Below are 20,996 nucleotides of genomic sequence, written 5' to 3'. Positions count from 1 at the left end.
TTCATTTTCTTCAGCAACAGCTTAATTCTCCTGCAGCGTGGTGCCGCAAGCTTGTGCTGAAATGTCTCACTGTTGTTGCAAACAATACTGCGGTCTCCAATGTTTAAATTTTGACAGACACGCAGTTTGTGTGTGTATTTTCTCAGATCTTGACCATCAATTACACTTTACAACACATTCATGTTATGAAAAGAGACTTTCTTTTTCTTTTTTTTTTCTCCAACCTTTTTCGTTGTTATGCAATTTTGCTTCTTGGCATGATTTAGACCCCCGTGTCAGTGCTGGAGCTCTTGGGAAGCTGGAGCTCTTGGTGGTTTAGACCAAATTTAGACTGTGAGGATTGTGTAACATCAGACCTTAAGTTGAAGGTGACTAAGCAACATATATTCCTGTAGGGAAACATTTAATAACTGCAGTCTGCATTCCCATTTCAGCCCTAGGAGGTAGTCGTGAACACAGTGCATATTATCAGGCATGTCAAAGCCTATGGAGCATGCATCTGACACCCCGTGCATCCCATAATATATAACACATGACATAATTATTACATATTTCTGTGTATTTGTTTTTTTTTCAGGATGAATGACTGCTGGTAGATTAAAATTATTATCACTTGGCAGGACATAACTTTGTGGTTGAAAGAAAAGCCCTCCCTTCCTGTACCTCTGCCCCACTCTGACCTTCAAAGCACAGATTAACCTGTAATGGGATTAGCACAGAGAGATAGCTTTCACTGCCCTGTCTGTCTGCAGCAGAGATGTAAGCAATGATCAATGGGGGGTTTACATCTGGCGACAAAGCTGCAGGCCAACATGCACATGGGAGCCAGAGATAAAGGTTACTAGAGGGTATTTTAACGCATGTTGCCTCATTGGTCAACCAGCAAAACAGGTAGAAGTGGTGGTGAGAGTTTTTAAAAATCTGGCTGCCTTGAACCTTGTCTGTCACATTTTTGCTGTTGTTCTGCTATGTAAAAGTATGAAATGCCTTTTGTTTTAATGTTTGCATGGTACATTTCACTGAGGTCCTGTTGCAGATCTTCCTTCCTCCAGGCTCACAAATTAGTTCCAATGAGCTTAAGTCTCGCTAAATGTCAGGGAATTCCTAAAATTAGATTTCTTGTGACTGAGACCGATTTAAAGGCAACAAGTTATTTTTATTTATTTGCTAGGTACGATACAATTTAACACAGTTCCAACACAGGGTATAAGACTGATGTGTTGCACAGACTTGCATAGCCATTGCTAATTTTCAACTCTCGTCCCTAGTTGGGCTTTTGCATGTTGGCCTACAGTGTTATTACAATAAACAGTTTTAAACATCATAAAACCACAACACACTGTAAACATGGAAGGCACAATGAAATACAAATACCGCAATAAATATACCACAATACACACACTATAATTTACATACCACTGTATATATACCATAACACATACATCATCAGCATATACCACAATACACATACTAAAAGACACATACCACAATACACCAATACACTTATACTAACACCCCTTAGAAAGATGTAAAATAAATTTCCTTATATTGTGTAAACTTTGGGGGAAATGTGATACAAATACAACTTAAAGGAGTAATGTGCAACATTCAGAGCACATCTATAGGCTAGCCTCTTTCCAGCTGGACAAAAAAAAAAAACCCACTTACACCCACTAACATCTGGCTTTTGTATTTAATGGGAAAGCTTTACAATCGACATTAACTCAAGGGACAAATAACTTTGCAGTAGTCACTGGTTTTTATCAGCTCCAGCTTCCATCGGCTCTGATGGGCAGTGATGGAAATAAGACACCCTGGTGGACGCACTAATTTTAACCCCTTTGCCTGCGTGATGCAATGACAAACTGCCAAAAAATACTGTCTATCTCCGTCCAAATAACGCTCGCACATTGTGCCAAATTGGTCAGCGCCAACTTTAAAGGAGGGACTAAATAAGAAAGAGGTACAAAAAAGAAGAAACCACCATAACATTTTCACAGGCCTCCATAGTGCTTCCTTTTGTTTACTAACTTTCTGGCCTGTCTGTGATGTCGAATGTAACACACCAGAAAGAAAATGCAACAAAATAAAAGGCATGTTTGTCTACTGCCAATCAGAAAAGAGTCTATCGCCTAATTTTAACAGGTTTTCCTGCATTTAAAAACCTGCGTAGACATGCTAATTTTGGTGGGAAAAGGAGTGTATGATTCAGAGTCTGGGGCGACATTGTCTGCATATGGTTCTCAACATGGAGGTGTCTGATCCAGCAGCTAGTACTAGCTAACTCCTTAAACAGCGCTCACAATGGCAACAGTGCCAGCAGAGTTAACCTTGTTACCTGGCGGGGACTAGAGGGTGGGTGCTATGCTTCCACAGCAACGCCATCCTGATTTTAGCGGTAACCACTGTATGAGCACAGTGCAGAGAAGCAACAATTTGCTATCTAGTGGGACACACTCACAGGGACTCACCTGCACGTGATAGAACAGTCTGCCACAACAGAGAAAGGAAAAGCTTGGATTACAACACACACAGAGGGAGCGTGACTTTACTCTCTGCTCAGGATGCCTTTACCCCACTATATCTTTACATAGAAAATAGTGGTTTGCTGTTATATTATTGTTCTGAACGTCACATACAGCTCCTTTAAGAATTCCAATGTATGACTGAGTATCACTTAGACATGAATCTTGTTCTCCTTATCTACTTCTGTGTCATAAGGTAAATGTGTGAAGTACCAAAAGAGGCCAGCTCCTCTGTCTGCGTCAGACAGCAGCTTCCATAAGCAGACCACCAACAACCGGAGGAACGGCGGTATGTCCACACCGACCCAGAAGCCCTTGAGGGAGCGCATCATCCACCTCCTAGCTCTCAAGCCCTACAGGAAACCGGAGCTGCTGCTGTGGCTGGAAAGAGAAAGAGCAGGCCCCAAGGACAAGGCCGAGCTGGGTGCCATACTGGAGGAGGTATGCAGAAATAGTGCGTGTGTGTGTGTGTGTGTGTGTGTGTGTGTGTGTGCGCATGTACACATACATAATATAAACATACATAATCACTTACATGTGTGCATAATTGGTTTGCACACAGAGGTTTTAAACATTTATATGACTTGTATAATCCTAAACACATCTAAGAAAAACATTGTGGACATTGCCATGTGTGTTTTTTGCCTAAACACATTTGGCCTATACATTTACACACTCCCTACAAGTATCACGCATATAAATGCTACAGTATTGCAGCCAGCTATTGTCACATCGTAAAATGCACCTAACACCATTAATAAACCCTTTCCACTCAACAGCAGAGCAACAAAACCATACGCTTGGCAGTGTTTAATATCATGTTTCTGAAATGTATGTGACCCAGACTGAACAGTAGAGATCTACGTTTCAGCTTGCAAATACATAATTGTATATTGAAAGAAACCAGGGGCCAGCTGTGCTTTAATTCAACCTGTGATCTAATTTAGAAACATTTACTTTATGTGAGTCTCCTGTATACATTTTTTTGTTATTCCTAAATGATGTTTGTGTGTTTGTACTGTCAGCACTGGTGTGCGTGTGTGTGCATGTGTGTGTATTTACTGCCCCTGTGCTTGTCGATGCCTGTGCATGCATGTGGTTTTTGTATCCGTGCATGTGTGTAATTAGGTCGATGCTGTAATTGTCTCTGCAGAGATTGTGTTTGCACAGGGGCGGGCCGTTCTGTCAGGAGGACCCAGAAAGACAGATGTCCTCTGAGAAAGTCAGTCTGACGAGATTAGAGAGGAGGTTAAAGCCTGAGACTCTCAGATGGGAACAGAATGGCAGAAAAAGGGTTTTGATTTTCAGGAATGTGGACGTGCCACTTTCAGCACGTTCAGGGCTCCAGTTAGGGACAGTGTTTGGTGGTACCTCTCACCGCTCTCATGTAGGGCTTTTCTATTGGCTCTTTCGGCCACACAGAGTCAAACCATACCCTGTTGATATGCATTTCCATAACTCGAGCTCAAAATTAACAACTTCCAGAGTCGGGCCAAAGTGTGCCTCACTGCCTCCAAGCAGCTTGACATGATGATTGAATGGGCTTCATCATTATTAAGTGACGATACAGCAGCATGTTTAAATAGCTTCAGCTGCTGTTTTCAAACATAGCAGATACTTCATCAGTTTAAAATGCAATTGCACAGACCAATTGTAAACAGCACCAGGCAGAGTATTGCTTTTATACATTATCGACTCAAGACATGCAGCTCAACAGTTAAAGACACATCTTTCAGCAGATATCCCTGTGGTATGGAGATACAAATCCCTGTCGCGCTGGGCTGATGCACCGTGTCAAACCAAGTCATGCCAAGTTAGCACACGTGCATGAAGAGGTGTTGTTTTCATTCACAGCAGGCAGCTGTTCTCAGGGAAGAAGCTCTAATTTCCCTCTGTACACCAACAGCAGACAGACACAGCAAATAGCTGGAGCCCAATACATTCCCTGTTAGGAAAAAAGTATTCTCTTTCTTGTTTATGTGTATGACTGGAATTTTAATTCTAGATGCTGATAAATCCCAGGACATTACTTTACATAATCGAACATCAAGCAGATTTTAATTTTTTGTGACTCCAGTGGAGTGTATTATTTCAGAGAAGATTACAGATTTCTTTAATATACGTTGGAGCTGTGTGCTCAGGTGTGATAAAAGTCAGACATTCAAGACTTTAATGGGTGAAAGTAACATCCTGTGCTATATTGTGTTTTAGGTGGCTAAAGTGAATCCCAAAGACAGCAGCTACCTGCTGAGGGACGACTTCTACAAGCATGTGCAGAGAGACTGGCCAGGCTACAGCGAGGAGGAGAGACAGCTCATCAGCAGGCTGCTGGCCAGGTGAGTCACAGGCACAAGCTAAACCTCAGCAAACTGATAATTACACCTGTTTCTCATTACACAGCCCATTTCACTTTGATTCGATCTGTGTTTTTTGTTTTTTTGATTGTCAACAGAATACTAATTGGACATGAAAAATGTCTTTTTTACAGCCACAGTTTTTTCTCACAGCTCCCCGCTGTGATCTGTTTCATTATCATGCTCAGTTTTGTTAGTTCTCCTGTAGATCCACATAAACTTTGCTTGCTGAATGTCTGCAAATACCACATTGGTAATATTTTGGTATATTTTGTCTTCAACTGCAAAGTCTCTTGTTGTTTCTGTTTAACAGGAAGTTGCAGCCACACATCAGCCACCAATCAAGGAATCTTCAAGCAAATGTGTCAATGCTGAAGACCTCAGACGATACGACACTACATCACAGTACAGCCAAAAATGCTGCATTGGTAAATAGCTGTTATATTTTTCAGTACAATTTTAACATATGTGAAAGTGACCAATCTGTTTTTAACAATGCTTATGTGTAAATAAGTTTGTATTATATATTGTCTTTGGCTTGTTGGATTTAGATGACAGCTGACAGGTGAAGTCTATAAAAGAAAAGGTTGTAAATGATATTTTCTATGTAGACTGACAGTCAGAGTTTGACATCATATTGACAAGCTGTGTTGTTGCAGATTGTTAATGGCTCTGTACAGAAATATAAAGGTTGGTTTCTGTCTTCCTTTCCCAGAAACGTCCCATGCCTTCTGACCCAATGGACAGTCTTGCTGTTAAGAGACAAAAACTTGTGGACCAGAGGTTGCAGCAGCAGCCCGCAGTAAACGGACTCTTAAACAGTAAAGGGCACGACATTGCAGCTCCCACCCTCAACCCCAGTTTCCACACAAAGACTGAGTTTCAACGGACAAGTAACCACACTGGTAACCAAAATGGCTTACCAGGGGGCCACAGTGGCTTTCCTCTAATGCACAAACTGTCTAACACCTCTGACACATGCGTCTCAGAGAGCAGAGAGAAAGAACCCAAAGTAAGCAGCCACCAGCCACCGCAGGGTGACTCTGACTGCTCGTACCAGCAGCACACCAGCAGCCAGCACAGGAAGAAGAAATCTAAAAAGCACAAAGACAAGGAGCGGGAGTGGATAAAAGATAACAAGGGCAGTGAGTGGTTGGAGACGAGTCCTGATCTCAAGCAGAACCCAGACAAACTTGACAGTAAGACCTGTTTTTCTTTTTTTACGTAGACTTCTCTTGTGACTGATGAAAGCATTTCTCTTATAATGTTTGATCACAACTTGAAACCAACACATTGATGAAGAGAAGTGTTGATAGAACCACATTTTTGTATATCAAGATAAACTTACCCCATTTTGACTTCCATGTGACAGTCAGACTCGGAGAAAGTTTGGACATATCACCCCAAATTCAACAATAGCAGTGCTATTTATCAGTCTAGATTGCTTTGCTGTGAGTTGCAGAGTGTTGGAGATATATTTGCCTTTTCTCAAATGTAATGGAACGAGATGGCACTCAGCTTGTGGTGTTCAAAGTGCCAAAAAATACATTTGACAAACTCAACAGCAATGTCTTCTTCCAGAAATCATGACCTGGTTACTCAAGGTAATCCACAGACCTTTTGAGCAGTTTAATGATGGAACTATTTTATTTTTACTGAACTACACCTGCCAACCGTATCTCCCAACATTTATTTATTTATTTATCTTCCAACAAATCTTCACACCTTTTTTTTCTCTTTTCCTCATCACCACCTGGCACTGCACAGTGTATAAGCCCCACGAATCTGAGACTCCAATGTTTCCACCTGTACGACAATACAGTTACACAACACAGTGACATGCAAGAGAGCTGCTCGCTCCTCGCCATCCTCAGTGAGTGAGACTGAGAGTGAAATACAGCATACAGATTGCAAACAGACAGAAATACTCAAGCAAATTTCAGACATTTTGGAAAGACGAATTGTTGAAATTTCTGTCAAGCACCTGTGTCGCACGGTGTGATGAATTCAATGAATGAAAACCGATGAGTTAATGCCAGAGGGCCAAATTATTCTTCATTCTTTCCTGGGAATTATTACAAGTGTTAAACACAAAACTTCTGTTGCAGTGAACTTATTTCTTTGTTATTTTCAATCTTTAGAAGTCACCAGAATTCAGGAAACAAAGTCTGAGTCGGAGTCAGAGTTTGCTTTGGTTTTGAAATCCTCCTTATTTTTGAGGTCTAAAGTGTTCAAGTATGCTCACACCAAAACTATCTGGATTGATATATAGCTGATAAGTTTAGATTTTTGGGGTGAACTGTCCCTTTTAATTGCTTCTCTGACTTTTTGCTTTATATATTGCGTCTATTATCAGGCAATGGCCCTGTCCCCAAAACACTGCTGAACTGTCATTTCTGCTCCACACTTGCCTACAAAACAACAGGTTAATCACACAGACTTTGAGCTGATGACCAGTGGTGTGAGGTCTCTCTGAGCAGCTGTTTGTCTGACAGTCCACTGCTGCATTTATACAGTATTATCTCATAAGCGTGACTGTGCCTGCTCCCTTAAGCTCATTCTCTTGAGTCCTCAGTGTGTTATGTGGCTGATTGACTCAACAACAGCCCGAGCAGTGCTTTGTGTCTCTAAGCTGACATGTCTCCTGATACCCACAAGCTCTCAGCTAGTCTGCACACAGCCGGGCACACACACACACACACACACACACACACACACACACACACACACACTGCCTTTTCCAAAACAAAAACACATTGCTTAACATTTAGACAATGACAAAGTATCATGTAGATGAGTGTATTGACTCAGCTGGAGCTAATGTCATTTTCTTTATCCTGTGCTTATTCCAGATCCTGACATCACAAACGCTGTGGCCTCTGAAGAGAAGCCAGATTATGTGCTGTGAGTGTAAACATGTTTTAAAATCATTTTGTAGTGTTTGTTTCATGTGGTATCACTTGGCGTAGTTTCCTTTTAACACATTTGAGATATATTATGTGTTAAAATATGTGTGGAGAACAAACAGCGGGTGTAAACATCCACATCCAACAATTAACGATCCCATTTTAACTGCATGTTTGCAGTTTTTTTTCTCCATCCACAAGAGGAATTCATTTCAGCTACCAGACTTACTGTGGTTGGTCTTGTTACAAAACAGTAGACAGACTTTTTTCTTTGTATTTACTGCTAGTACTTTTGTATAAAACCAGTTCTACTGTAGCAGCCAATAAAGGGTTTTCTCCGATGGTGAGGTACACCTGAATCTTTAGCGGTATCTGTATCCCTATGCTGCTCTCTTGTGCCTAAAAGAGGTACTGCACATAATGAAACGTTAGGAAAAAGCCTTTTGTAGAATACTGTGAGGTATTTAAATTGTAATTGTGTGTCCTCTTTAAGCACATACGGCACCATCATGAATTTGGAGCAGCGCGAGAGGTACCAGAAGGATTTCTGTGCAGAGTATGATGAATACAAAGACCTCCACTCACGGATTGCCACCATAACTCACATGTTTGTTCAGCTGGGATCCAAGATCAAAAGCTTGTCCCCTGGCACTCAAGAATATAAGGTACATACTACACACAATCAGATCTGATCTGATACAATAAATGCAAAGGTTTTGTACTGTGTATTACACAAATTTAATGATTTGTGTTTTGTACCATCTAGATAATGGAAGACCAAATACTAGAAAAGTACAACAAGTATAGAAAGGTAAGTTATTTTGTTGGATTGGTTTTGTCTCCTTAAATAAATCACACAGGAATCTTATTTTATGCAATACAATACATGTTTAGAGACCTACATGTCATTAAAGGGATACATCGCCATTATTCAACCAGTTCTGTATCAAAACAGTGTGGGTAGTATGTGTAAATGAACTGTGGAAAACTTCCCTCCATCTAACCAGTGCCTAGATATCCCTCCCCCTGCAAAACTCTGCAAGATGACACAAATTAATGCAAAACACATCATGTGGTGGAGTTTTGCTGGCTCTCAGGCTGTTGATGGAACTACAGGCTGTACTTCAGCCTTTTCATGTTGCTCACCACACATGTTGCCACCAAGAGAATAGAAGCAGATCAAGAGACGGACCCGCCCCTCTCTCTGTCTCTCAAACTCAGACCAAAATCTGATCAAATTTAACTGTAATATGGCATTGTTTTTTGCCAGCAGGCTGCCATCGTTTGAAACAGATGAACTTGCATTATGTCACCCAGTGCAGTGCATTCTACTACTTGTAGGTTTTCTCACTCTTTTTTTCTGTTTTCAATGATCACGTAGCACCAGTTTCAAAATTGTTTGTGCCTTTCCTGCATAGACAGCTTAGTTTTATTAAAAGGCCAGCATTCCAGCAGTGAAATACTTCTTTAAGCAGAAATCTTGAATGATTACTGGATGTAAATTGTTAATGCGCAAATGCCCCAAGGGTTTTCATTGCAGCCTGTTTTGTGGCTGCTGGCTGCAACGTTCTTACTCAGTACTGAACCAATTTCATAAACTGTTGTCCGTTTGTCACTTAGACTCAAAAACATCTATAAGTAGGGTCCAAGTTAAATTTACAGAAGTTACCCTTTAAAGTGGGCAATTCAATCAAACTATCAAATAATTAGCTATGCAGTCACGTTAGATATAAGATAATCACAACATTACTGACTTAATATGTGAAGTCAGAACTCTGGGATTAGCATTGTGTGGTGATGATAATGATCAGTACCAAGTGCAAACGGCAGAAAACTGTGGAGATATCGACTAAAAAGTCAGCAGTGAAGTGATGAGCATGCTTTATTTGAAGTGTTTCTGGAAGTAGACAAGCATGCAAGGAGATGTAGACCTTTTGCAATTGCCCTGCATATTATTCCATTTATTTCCACCTCTTTATTATTGTATTTCTTGTTATCTTGTTATATTTCTATATCCTTGGGTATTATCATCATTTGGCTGAGGAAAAAACTGTTTATTAGATGGTTGAGAATAGTGTGAAAACCTTTGTCTTTCTCTCCACAGAAGTTCCCAGGCTACCGGGAAGAGAAGAAACGCTGCGAGTATCTCCATGAGAAACTGTCCTACATCAAACAGCTCATCATAGACTATGATGTCTCTCAGGCTTCTTCTTCATAGCATTGGCTCTCCCCTTTATCAGATTTTTTTTTTTTTTTTCAAATGGAGCCCCCTTCTTTGCATAAAAGGTGTCAAAGCGGTCCTACCTGAGATCAGAATTACAGATTTTGGATGACACTGCATACAACGGGGACTGCCTCTGCTGGGACCACGGATGATGCTGCAAGCACCAATAATATAAATCAGTAGCAGATTTCACTCTGGTGTTTGTAAGTCTGTTTGTTTTTGAAGATTTTATTTCTTATGAGATATCTTGTAAATGTGAAAAATCCAAGGAAGAGGCAAAAAAAAAAAATCTTGGAAAGCGTCTGTTCACATCAAGTTGCCATGACAGACCAATAGTTTTTGCCAGCCTTGTTAAAACCAGTGTCAACGTGAGTCATTTTGATGGGAATATGTAAAAGGTAGCAAATATGACTTTAACTTATTCTCTTTGTTTTTGACACTGGAGTCAGACATCGCTCCAGGCAGGTTTCCCCTTTATTTTTTATGAATTTAAAGATTTCAATATGCAGTGTACTTTTCAATTCCATATCAAAGTGGCCTCTTGATACATGATCGAAGTAGCCCAGTGCAAAAAAACTGAAATATTTAAAGTCATTTTATCTCAGATTCAGCCTTGATGTCTTATTATGTAAATGGTGTGAGATGATTCCACTTGTTCCCAGTGCAGTTTCCTTTAATGATTCAGGCATTTCTCTTTGAGTAAGACTAGTTTAAAGCAGTCGCTGTGAGATATTGAAACATGATTTTAAAAAGTGGAAACAAGTGAAATAATCTCACGCCTTGGTAAAAATGACTCAATTATATATAAAGTGATGTATTAAAATGAAGATGTGTTTGTAAGACAGTCGGTAAGGGGTCGTACTGTTGACCTGGATTCATCTGATAGCTTGTTTCATGAGTGGAGCATGTGGTCCACACTAAATTCAGATTCCTAAAACACTTGCCAACATTTTGAAAGCAGCTGATTCCAATGAGAGAAACTGGGGAATATTGAAATGGATCAACATGTTAAGATTGAGGTATACGTTTTCTCCCAAATGCACTTGTGTTTGAAGTATTTGTTAACCACGCCACTTTGCTTTTGAGTCACTGGAAAAGGGACCAAAATGCTTGGCCTTGATAGCTGTTGCAATAATCTGGTGAGGAAGGACCATTTTCCTCCCCAGAGCCATTACTGACATTATGAATCAGGCATAAAGTCTAGTTTAAAGTATTCTAACTCACTGGGAAGAAGTGTCTCTGTCTCTCTGTTTTCTTCCTTTGAACTACTGATGTATTTATTTCGAGACTCCTTCCTGCGTCCTGTGTTGTTGGTCTCCTTGGCTCGAAGCGTCAGGTTTTGTTAGATCAAAGTGTTTGTTTATTCCAAGCAGCTGGGAGAGGTTGTGAGCAGATCAAAGGTTAGCATAGCATAATGTTATGTCTCCGTCTGACCCGATGGAGAATGAATGGGTTGCCCTGAAGTCCTCCAGATATTTATGCTGAAACCTGGAGGTTAGCGGCCACGTCACCCAACACTTGAGCTGTGTCTCAAATTGTTCACGTATGAAGAAGAAAGTCATGCTTGTTGGATTATTTACGAACTCAAGACAGCACTACAAAATGGGGGACAATGCTAAATTTGGAAATTTGTAGTGTACAGTGAAGGATTTCAGAGTCGTCCCCAGATATTTGGTCTTCAGGGAAATATGGAGCCATATTAGATTTTTTAAAAAGTGCACATTTGCTATTTCGTAACCAGTTGTGGTACTATTTTAAGCGCTAGCCTGGAAGCTTTTATATCCTTCAATTCCCAGTGAATAATCAGAGCCTATTCAGTTTTTTTGCACTAAACCCAGTCTGATTAAAGGGGGCGGCAGGCTAATCAAATGTCCATTCAGATTGTAATTGTTCTTCATGCTTACAGGTTTTTGTACTGAATGTTACCGCACAGTCACTGACGTAGAAGCCTTAAGATTACACTTTTATAGGACAAAAATCTTCAAACTGCCAATATCAAACAGGAGTTATGATCCACACACATCTGTTGTCTGCCTTATGTTACTGCTAGCTGTTACATTTAAACATGTCTTAGCTGTTTCACTGTTCATACGAATGCCAACGGTGGTTTTCACACACATATGAAATATTACTTTCTGGATGAAATGTTTGATAATGTAATTAAAAATGTTGTTTAATGCACAGTTTGGTTGGCTCTGGAGGTGTAGCTTACTCATCAGTTGCATTTGTAATCTTTGCGGTACTCTGTTTTTCATAATCATCGTGCAGATATGAGGTCAGGTATTATCATTATACTGCGGCTGATGTTTCTGTTGACATCCCATCTGACTGTGAGCACATGGAGCAGTTTGATTGGAAGACAGTGGTTTCTGTTATGTCAAAAAGTCATTGTTAAATTCAATAATCACTTTCAGGTATGGATGGTAATTATTAGAAGGGTGTAATGGTGTCGAATGGTTGATTAAAGACCATAATTATCTGTGGGTTATTGAGTATGATGAGAGACTCACTGGTCTTAAGGTCAGAACATTTCTTACAAAATCACTAAATGAATTTTATTTATCTGTGCAAGTTTTGCTTTTTGGACAGGTGCTGAATATTTACAAGGCACCGGTGTGTACTGCACAAGAGGTGTTTTTATGTTCATATCTGCTGAAGGGAAGGCCTCGTCTTATTCACAGAGGAGTCGGAGGAGAGGATGCATTATGAACTGCATTTTACAAATGTATGCTTTCTCTTTTCCTTTTGTGCAAAGTTCAAAAGAATAAAAACATCAAAGTGACTTTATGGTGTTACAAGAGCCTTGCTCTTTGAGTTTTCTGTGCAGGTAATCTGCATCATTTATTGATCATCATCATTATTCATGTTTTCCTTACAGCGTTGTTCAGCTGCACAGTCGTCTGCAAACCTACGAGACTGTGATATTTGTCTGCATTCATTGGTGGATTTATTAATTTCATCACACGAAAGCCAAGCTCATGAGACCCCAAAAATACACAATAGAACATAAATTATGACATAAAACTTCACTTTGAAAACAAAATAGCACTATTTTCTAACAAGTCACCATTTTTAAAGGGTTTATAAATTGTAAATAATTACTTAGGTAAAGGCTGAGAAATGATTTACTCTTAGGCTATAAATCATGAATCATGGATTGCCAGTTTCTGAGGAAAACAACCACAATGTGATGAAGTATGAGAATCCCTGAAACACAATTTTTATAGGCTTTAAGTCATTACCCAACAAAATGAATAAGGCAAGGGCAAGAGAAACCTGGCAACCCAGAGTTTGTTCATATGGAAAATGACAGTAACACAAACACATATAAAATAAATATGAAAAATATGAAAGCAAAACTAAGTAAGAAAGTAAATAAATAGGGGACGTAGCAAAAAGGTAAATTATGTCACAATTTATCAATTATCAATTAATGCCTACATTTGACTATAATATTATTTTTGGTACATTTATAGCTTTTTTCCCCGAGTCATTTATTTATTTTTTTATCTGTTGTCAGTGTCTGTTGGGGATGTAAATATAGACAGTGCAGGCAGTGCGGTTGCACTGGGGCCTGTGAGCTGGGAGGCCCATAGAGAGAATGGGCCCTCCAACAATGTGTTGGGTGAAGAATGGGCCCGTATGAGTGATGGCCACCTTGAAAATATGCCTGTGTTTAATTGTTTATTTAAAATTAAATACAGTGTTGTTTGCTATGTATGCCCTTGAAAAGGCAAACCCTTCCCCGTCATGTTTTTATTTTTTTTGTAAAATAGTCTTTAACATCTATAACAAAATATTGTATAACTATAAATTAACAATTCTACAAATCAAACAAATAAAATTGCTAAATTAAATTAAGGATTCCTTAATTTCTTATTTTCCTTGGTATTTTTTATACAGATATGCAGTGATGATTGCGGGGTAATATATATGCTGATGATACCCAGTGTCAAGTGTCTGATCATGTGATGAGACGATATGTGCACGTTAGCGTGCACTGGGGCCCAACGTAACTACCTTATGGTGTCCATCCTCCATGTTTACACACAGTTTCACTAACCATCAATAAAACCAATACTCTTTCTAAAAGGGCTACACAGTCAGAATGGTACCCTACCCACCCAAAATACTATTAGGCCGATCCTGTCTCCTTTCCTGTTTGAAAGATAATCCACTAAAGATGAATGAGCTTCAGAGCTTTTCGGTGTTTTTATTAAAACCACTGAGAGTTCATAAAAAACACCATCTTGTGCCATTTCTCCCTATTGATTCTGCTGGGCTTTGAAGGCTCTAAGATGAAAGAAAGAAGCCTCAGACTGTGCATATTGATCTTGCAAGACTATCCAAAGAAGCTGGGGTTTGACAGATATCGGAAGCCCTTGTCCGTGACATCATCCCACCATGACAAATTAGACTTAATCGATCATGTGAAAAAATAAATAACACCATGCAGAAAATGAAGAATTGATGTCACTGACATTCATTACCATGTGTTCACAAGATAAAAAATATCACAATATGGGACTGTAGTGTCTCCACAGCTTTGACTGCCTGACAGCTTCATGAAAAGGAAAAACACTTTCATGGTTACTGGTGATTTTACATCACCAGATTATAGTCAGAATTGACGAAAGATATGTATAGTCAGATATTGATATGTCCCATATTGAAAAAAAAAAGTGAAATGAAAATACCAGAATACTGATTGATCCTCTGTCCACTCTTTGTGCGACTGACCCTGCCTAAAAGAAAACTAATGAGGAATTAAACTTTAATCCAAAACTGATGTCTACATGCCTTTGGGGATTCCAGTGTAACTTCTGTAAGAGGAAAAGAAGCAGAGGACACATGCTGCTATAAAACTAAGATGCATATTTGCCACTCTGCATAATAAGCATACTTTGGATACATGTGAGACTTTGTTGCCAATGTGTTTGTAGTTGCACTTATTGCAAGTTTGAATGCAGAACTTTTACTTGTAATGTTGTAAGTGATACTGCTTAAGTAAGGGCATGAGGGAAGAAAGGAAACACTAAATCTTAACTGTGTTTTTTGCTAAAAAAAATTCCCGGACGGAAAGTCCGGCTCTCTTTTAGGAGTCGACCATTTTGGACTGTTAAAGCAAGAGTTCCTCATGTCACTGGTTCTTTGTTTCTATAAGAAACCAGACCACTTCAATTAAAGGTGTTTCTCGTGATCTCTTTTCTAGCACTGGGTATTATTAATGGTTAATGATGCATTACATGCCACTTTAGGTTGTGTGTAAATGTAAGGGGACAGCTTTGATTGACACAAGTGCTGATTCACAGAGACTGCTCTCCCAAAAAAAACCAACAGTATCAGAAAGTTCAGCAAAGAATGGCACATGTTTACCCATCAGTAAAAAAAGGCATCTATTGGCTGTGAGAAGCATAAGTTTTCATCCAGTGATCTGTTCACTCACATTTCGATCTGCATTTGAATAATAATGCAGTAGGATCAATACATTCTCACTTGACTACATCACATATTGACAATCGGTCATGGACTTTCCACGTCCAGATACGATGTGCAAGGTACCCTGGGTGTAGGAGTCATTATTTGTTTGCTTATTTCAGCCTGTCTGTTTGTTTATTTTCAAGTTGTCACTGGGTGGCAGTGCAGATTAGGGTGGTGGTTTGGGTCCACCTCATGATGGTTGCAATTAGTATATAGGCTCAGGTGTACTGGGCGGCCGTTTTATACACACACACGTGATTGGGTTTAAGCAACAAAAGCACATGGTTAGGTTTAGGGAAAGATAACAGATCTGACTTTACAGTCTTACAAGAAGTGAACATCCTTCCATCCCACCCAACCTACTCAGACTTTTGCTGCCTTAACTTTCGTTCTTGTCCCTTCCTTGTTCTTTAATGTTACCCTCTGATGCTGTCAGGCACAGTTAAACTATAATGGCACGATCGGCATGATCCATGACTGGCCGCGTGTCAAACCGATGTGAAAGGATGGCTTTTTTGTCTGTGTCTGATGCCAGAAGTCACTGCCTAAACTCTGGATTTTCACGACTATGGAGTGAGACAGGGTTGGTAGCTTAGAGAAAACTGAAGGGACTACGTAGTCATTGACTACAAACTTTTTAACTGGAGTGAGCTGAGGGGTGGCATGGTAGTGTAGTGGTCAGCACTGTCGCCTCACAGCAAGAGGGTTCCTGGCTCAATCCCAGGAGGGGGCCCTTCTGTGTAGAGGTTGCATGTTCTCCTCATGTCAGCGTGGGTTTTCTTCAGATACTCCAGCTTTCTCCCACAGTCCAAAGACATGCAGGTTAATTGGTGACTCTACATTGTCCGTAGATGTGAATGTGAGTGTGAATGGTTGTCTGTCTCTGTGTGTCAGCCCTGTGATAGTCTGGCGACCTGTCCAGGGTGTACCCTGCCTCTCACCCAATGTCAGCTTGGATAGGCTACCCACAGTTCTTTCATTGTTGGAGTCTCAGGACTGAACCATGACTATATCATGGTCTTCTTGGCGGCACTTAACCCTGCAAATATGATTTACCCAAGGGTTAACCTGGTGATTTGTAATTTTCACCTTTACACTCTTTGCAGTGAATCACTCTGCCAGGCTAAATAGCTTCAAACAGTAAGGTTTTTTATATAGCTATCATCACTTCAGTTATGTCCACCATCTCAATACATGTCAGTAAAGGAAGTTAATATACAATAGAAAATATAGAATAATAGATATAATAGAAAACGAAGACAGAATCACAATAATAAAATGTTGCACATCAGTTCAAGCCCATATGACAGAGTCCTGTGTGTGTTCAAAATGAACCGATCGTCCACTGATGCCCCATCAGGCTGCTCCAGATATGAGCTGATGTGAGCGTTTACAGGAGCACACACAGACCCACAGCACTGACCACATACAGGACGACACAAGGTATCTGACTCTTGTTCTCTAACATTTATAACAGCTTTGTTTGGGATTTCACTCTTACATAAAACTCTTTAACACGTAAGCCTTCATTAATAAGTCGGTTCATAGCCATGTCGTATCACTTAACACTAAAACTTATCAGTCTATGCAGAGTGGAGGACACACTGGATGTTTATCCTCCGAGATTTAAGTGTAGCCTAGTATCTTGTCAGTTTTGATGTAAATATCAGGGTTTAACCGACAGGCTGAAGATATCTAAAACATGTCTAAAACATTTTCCAGCCTAGATAACGTTAACTTTAGCTTGTTTCGCACTTTCTACATCTGTAACGTCAACCTTACAACATTTCTGCGGTATTTTGTCCTTGTTGTAAGATAAATGGGTATCTGCTGCTGTTATATTTCAACAACTTGTTATTTCTGAGTTGTTGTTTTTTTTAAGTTAGAAATGACGGATATTTTGTTAACAGAGACCCTTTTACACGGCAGACATTTTGACATGCCATAGTAGGGAAAGCACAGCTGTGTTTAATAACGTCAGTGGTGGCTGCATTCCACTTCGGGGAGGCGCTGAAATTGTTCATGCTGGTTCGCTGGAACAACTCACTGGGACACTAAATGGAACCAAGCCATCATTAATGTTATCAGCTTCCCCTGTGCTCTTCCAGCTTTGACGATTAAAAGTGTCTGCTGTGGAAGAAGTCTATTAAATGACAACATACCTCATGAGTATGTCTCAATCATTGGCCTGCTGTCAGAGCTTCACTTCAGCTGCAGTCATTTTTTTAAAAATTAATAACATGTGTGAGTACTTTTGTGATGTTGACACTGTTGTGTAGGCTATATATTGCGCAAATGCATTGGCTTTGGCTTTTTTGTGGACTTTTTAAGCATAAAGACATGAAAACTTATTTTAAACTAAACATGCTGATGTATTTATGACGTGAACTTAGTTTAGCCACATTGATTTAAGATTGAAAGCTAGTTTTGCAGGTCCAAATGAGAAATAAAAACAGAATCTGTCAATTTGCCAAGAAACATGCCTTTTCAGCTCTGCTTATGGATTCCTGATACTCAAACAATGTGACAAGAATCAACACCAGGATTCAATATGAAACAGGACTGATCGGCAGACTCAGAATCAATACATTAATTGGACTTAACTCCCTCCAGTGTAACAGTTTTAACCTATTTCTGTCCACAAGATGTCTGCTGAGCTGTACTGTGCAAGTGAACTAGGCAAAAATAATGCAGGTCTTCAAGGCACCACGCTGGGGGGCAGCAAACCTTTACACCGCTTCATGAAGGGGCAACCCAAGATTACTGGTGTAAGACACACACACACTCCTACACACACACGCACACCAGTGCTCAAATATCTATTTATCATGTACTTATTTTCTCTTAGATCGTCGTGCTGGTCTTGGGTTCGTCCCTCTTGATTGTTACCATCGCAATCATGCCAGATGACTATTTTCAGTTTGTATCGACAGCCATGCAATCTGAACTCGTGCTGGGAGCAATGGTTGGTAACACAACAAGAGAGTTATTTATCAGTGGATCGTAGCGGCTTTGGATTCAATCAAGGAACCAAGGATAATTCAAATGTGTACAGGATTTGATTGAGGGCTGATAGAAAGTCACTTTAGTAGCTGAGCCCCAACACTAGGCTGTGTTTTTCTATCCTTTTTACTAACTACAAGCTAATGCAGCACCCTGGTACATTGAAGGGATACATAATAAAGCTGTTATTTTCCTCCTTCTCGTAGTTGATCGCATGTGGGATTCTGTATATTCTGACAGAACACAACACAACCAAGAAAACCGTAAGTTATATTGTCATATTTTGAAGCAGTACTAAAAATATTTTATTAAGATGCCCTCTAGAAATGTTTTAAGATCATATGCAAATCATGCTGGGAATAATAATTTGTGTCTGACATGTTTTTTCTTTCTTTTTACTTACTGATTAATCATGATGGCTGTTTGCAGGGCTCTCCAAGTTGTCCATAAACCGTATGAACTTTTACTGACATTTGTAAGTCACTGTCTGCCTCTCCTTCGTCTCTTTCTGTTGGTGTCCACATGCAGGTGACCATATCGTTGGCTCTGAGCATTGTGACCGTACTAGTGACATGCTTGACTCTCATGTACATGGTGCCCAGCATTATTAGCCACCACTTCTTCGGTGATGTTGAACTTGTTATGGACAATGTGACAGCGGCTGATTTATCTCAGGAATCATATCAGGTGATTATTATTTTTGCTGCAGTTATTTTCTTCACTTGCTAAAACCTGCCCTAATTAGCATCCAGGTTTGGCATCACATCTCAAAATATATAGGAATTTTCCAATGATTGTTTCATTTAAAGTTAACAGTTTTTATCAAACCGTCTTTAGAGGAGACATGGTCTTGTATATTTGTTTATGTGTTTCTCCAGGTCATGGGAATAACATTAGAACACATCATTCTGGTCTACACAGTTGCAGCCGGACACATTGTCCTTGTAATGTCGTGTCTGGCTGGGGCTGCCCTGCGTTCTTCAACGAATAGGGTAAAAAAAAAAAAAAAAAAACTTGACCTCTTCCACACACACTACAGACTAAGAGAGTGTCTCACAATATTTCATAAGCTTAAACAAAGTTGCAGCATAAGCAAGGACCAGCTAAGTCAAACACTGGAGTTCTCTTCTTTCTCTTCTCCTTAGGCCATTGTAGTGATGACTGCTACACGTGCTGAACCACCAGCTGAACAAAGAGCACAAGAGGAAGGCCTGAAGTGCGATACTGTAAACTGAGCAGAGAGAGGAAATATGAAGCATATAAGGACGTCCATGTATCTAGATGTGGGCACAACAGGATGCGTCATTCCCAAACACAGACTATTTACAACCAGCATTTTTGGGTTGTTGAATACTATACAATACAGATAATATGTATGTATGTATTGCCTTGTAATTTCTATGATATATTACTACTGCCGGTCCCACGTGAGCACTGTATTTCCCTCTCTTGAACACCAGGCTCAATTGGATGTTGGCGACGAATATGATAGGCAGTTAACTGCTACTTACTCTGCAGTCTGGCGTTGGCTGACCTGTCAGCACGTTGTGTTTGCACCACAGGACAAAGGTCTGAGTGAAACCAGTGTTCCTCTGAGATAGTTAAAGAAAACTTGTGTGGGCTCAAAAACATCCAGATTAATCAAAGGCAGACTTAAACAGAGATAAGCTGACAGGTGCTCTTGTTACAGTACCACGTTTGATAATGCACCCTGTAGTGAGGGCTCATAAGTTGTTTTATAAAAGATTTGTAGATTATTTACTTATACCTGATTGTGCTGTTATATACCATTAATAAGAAAAACTTTTGTTATCCTTCACCAGCATGGCATTATTTGCTTTGTATTTTTATCTGTAATTCACCAGTAAACGACTCTAATGGATGGTTTGTATTTACTTCTGAATTACATAAACAGTTTTTTTCAGCAGTTTGTCTACTTACCTTTGGAAAAGTGTTGCAAAACATCTGGACCAGAATCCAGTATAAGTGCAAAGTTATTGTTTGTTATATAAAACTTAATCACTAATCATTAATTACATATTAACATTTATAACTCCAGATGAGTTACAAGCTTGTACTTATATGAGTGAGAAATGTTGATTCTGTATTGAAACATATTCATTTTTAGAACTACAGGCATGTCGACTTAGTAAAACGTGAGCATTTATTTTGTTTGGCATTTAGAAGTGCATTACTACCAAATGGAAACACACAAAGCCATGTTAATCCTGAAACATTTAATGAGTGTTTTTTTATTCCAACAACAGAGCGGCAACATATGAACATGAAGATATAATGTCAACAGCTCCAACCATAAACATGTCACCTCCTGTAACCTGTTCTCTGCTTTTACTATCTGAAGTGTTAAGCACAGAATCCTGTTGAGCACTGATCCTTTTCCACCTTCCTGTCCCTTACAGAAGAAGTGTGGCATAAACAAGACTTGCACAGTTAACATTTAATAGCTAGACTGGGCTTTCCATTTTATATCCACAATGTCATT

The 20,996-nt window shown here is 39.7% G+C and overlaps 2 protein-coding genes across 3 annotated transcripts in view; both read left to right on the top strand.

The window, feature by feature from the left end:
* LOC125882539 (RNA polymerase II elongation factor ELL2-like) overlaps window positions 1-12,791 on the top strand; it is a 31,461-nt gene extending 18,670 nt beyond the window's left edge. The window contains exons 5-12 of the mRNA XM_049566291.1: window positions 2,722-2,966; window positions 4,737-4,861; window positions 5,193-5,307; window positions 5,595-6,078; window positions 7,732-7,783; window positions 8,279-8,450; window positions 8,552-8,596; window positions 9,890-12,791. Of these exons, the coding sequence (XP_049422248.1) occupies window positions 2,722-2,966; window positions 4,737-4,861; window positions 5,193-5,307; window positions 5,595-6,078; window positions 7,732-7,783; window positions 8,279-8,450; window positions 8,552-8,596; window positions 9,890-10,003 (1,352 nt within the window). The 3' untranslated portion in view covers window positions 10,004-12,791. The remainder of the gene's footprint in view (window positions 1-2,721; window positions 2,967-4,736; window positions 4,862-5,192; window positions 5,308-5,594; window positions 6,079-7,731; window positions 7,784-8,278; window positions 8,451-8,551; window positions 8,597-9,889) is intronic.
* A 4,058-nt stretch (window positions 12,792-16,849) lies between these two features.
* Window positions 16,850-20,795, top strand: LOC125882571 (uncharacterized). Of its 2 annotated transcripts, XM_049566364.1 has the most exons (7): window positions 16,850-16,933; window positions 18,136-18,258; window positions 18,339-18,455; window positions 18,700-18,756; window positions 19,022-19,180; window positions 19,372-19,485; window positions 19,639-20,795. In XM_049566364.1, exons 2-7 carry the CDS (start codon window positions 18,136-18,138, stop codon window positions 19,726-19,728), a joined length of 660 nt encoding a protein of 219 aa, XP_049422321.1. In that variant the 5' UTR covers window positions 16,850-16,933; the 3' UTR covers window positions 19,729-20,795. The 2 variants fall into 2 exon arrangements, with proteins under 2 accessions (XP_049422321.1, XP_049422313.1); XM_049566356.1 differs by lacking the exon at window positions 16,850-16,933 and having other exon boundaries at window positions 16,942-18,258.
* Window positions 20,796-20,996: the final 201 nt, after the last annotated feature.

This window comes from Epinephelus fuscoguttatus, linkage group LG2, assembly GCF_011397635.1.
Source record: "Epinephelus fuscoguttatus linkage group LG2, E.fuscoguttatus.final_Chr_v1".
NCBI lineage: Eukaryota > Metazoa > Chordata > Actinopteri > Perciformes > Serranidae > Epinephelus > Epinephelus fuscoguttatus.
This window is presented reverse-complemented; position numbering and strand designations above follow the sequence as displayed.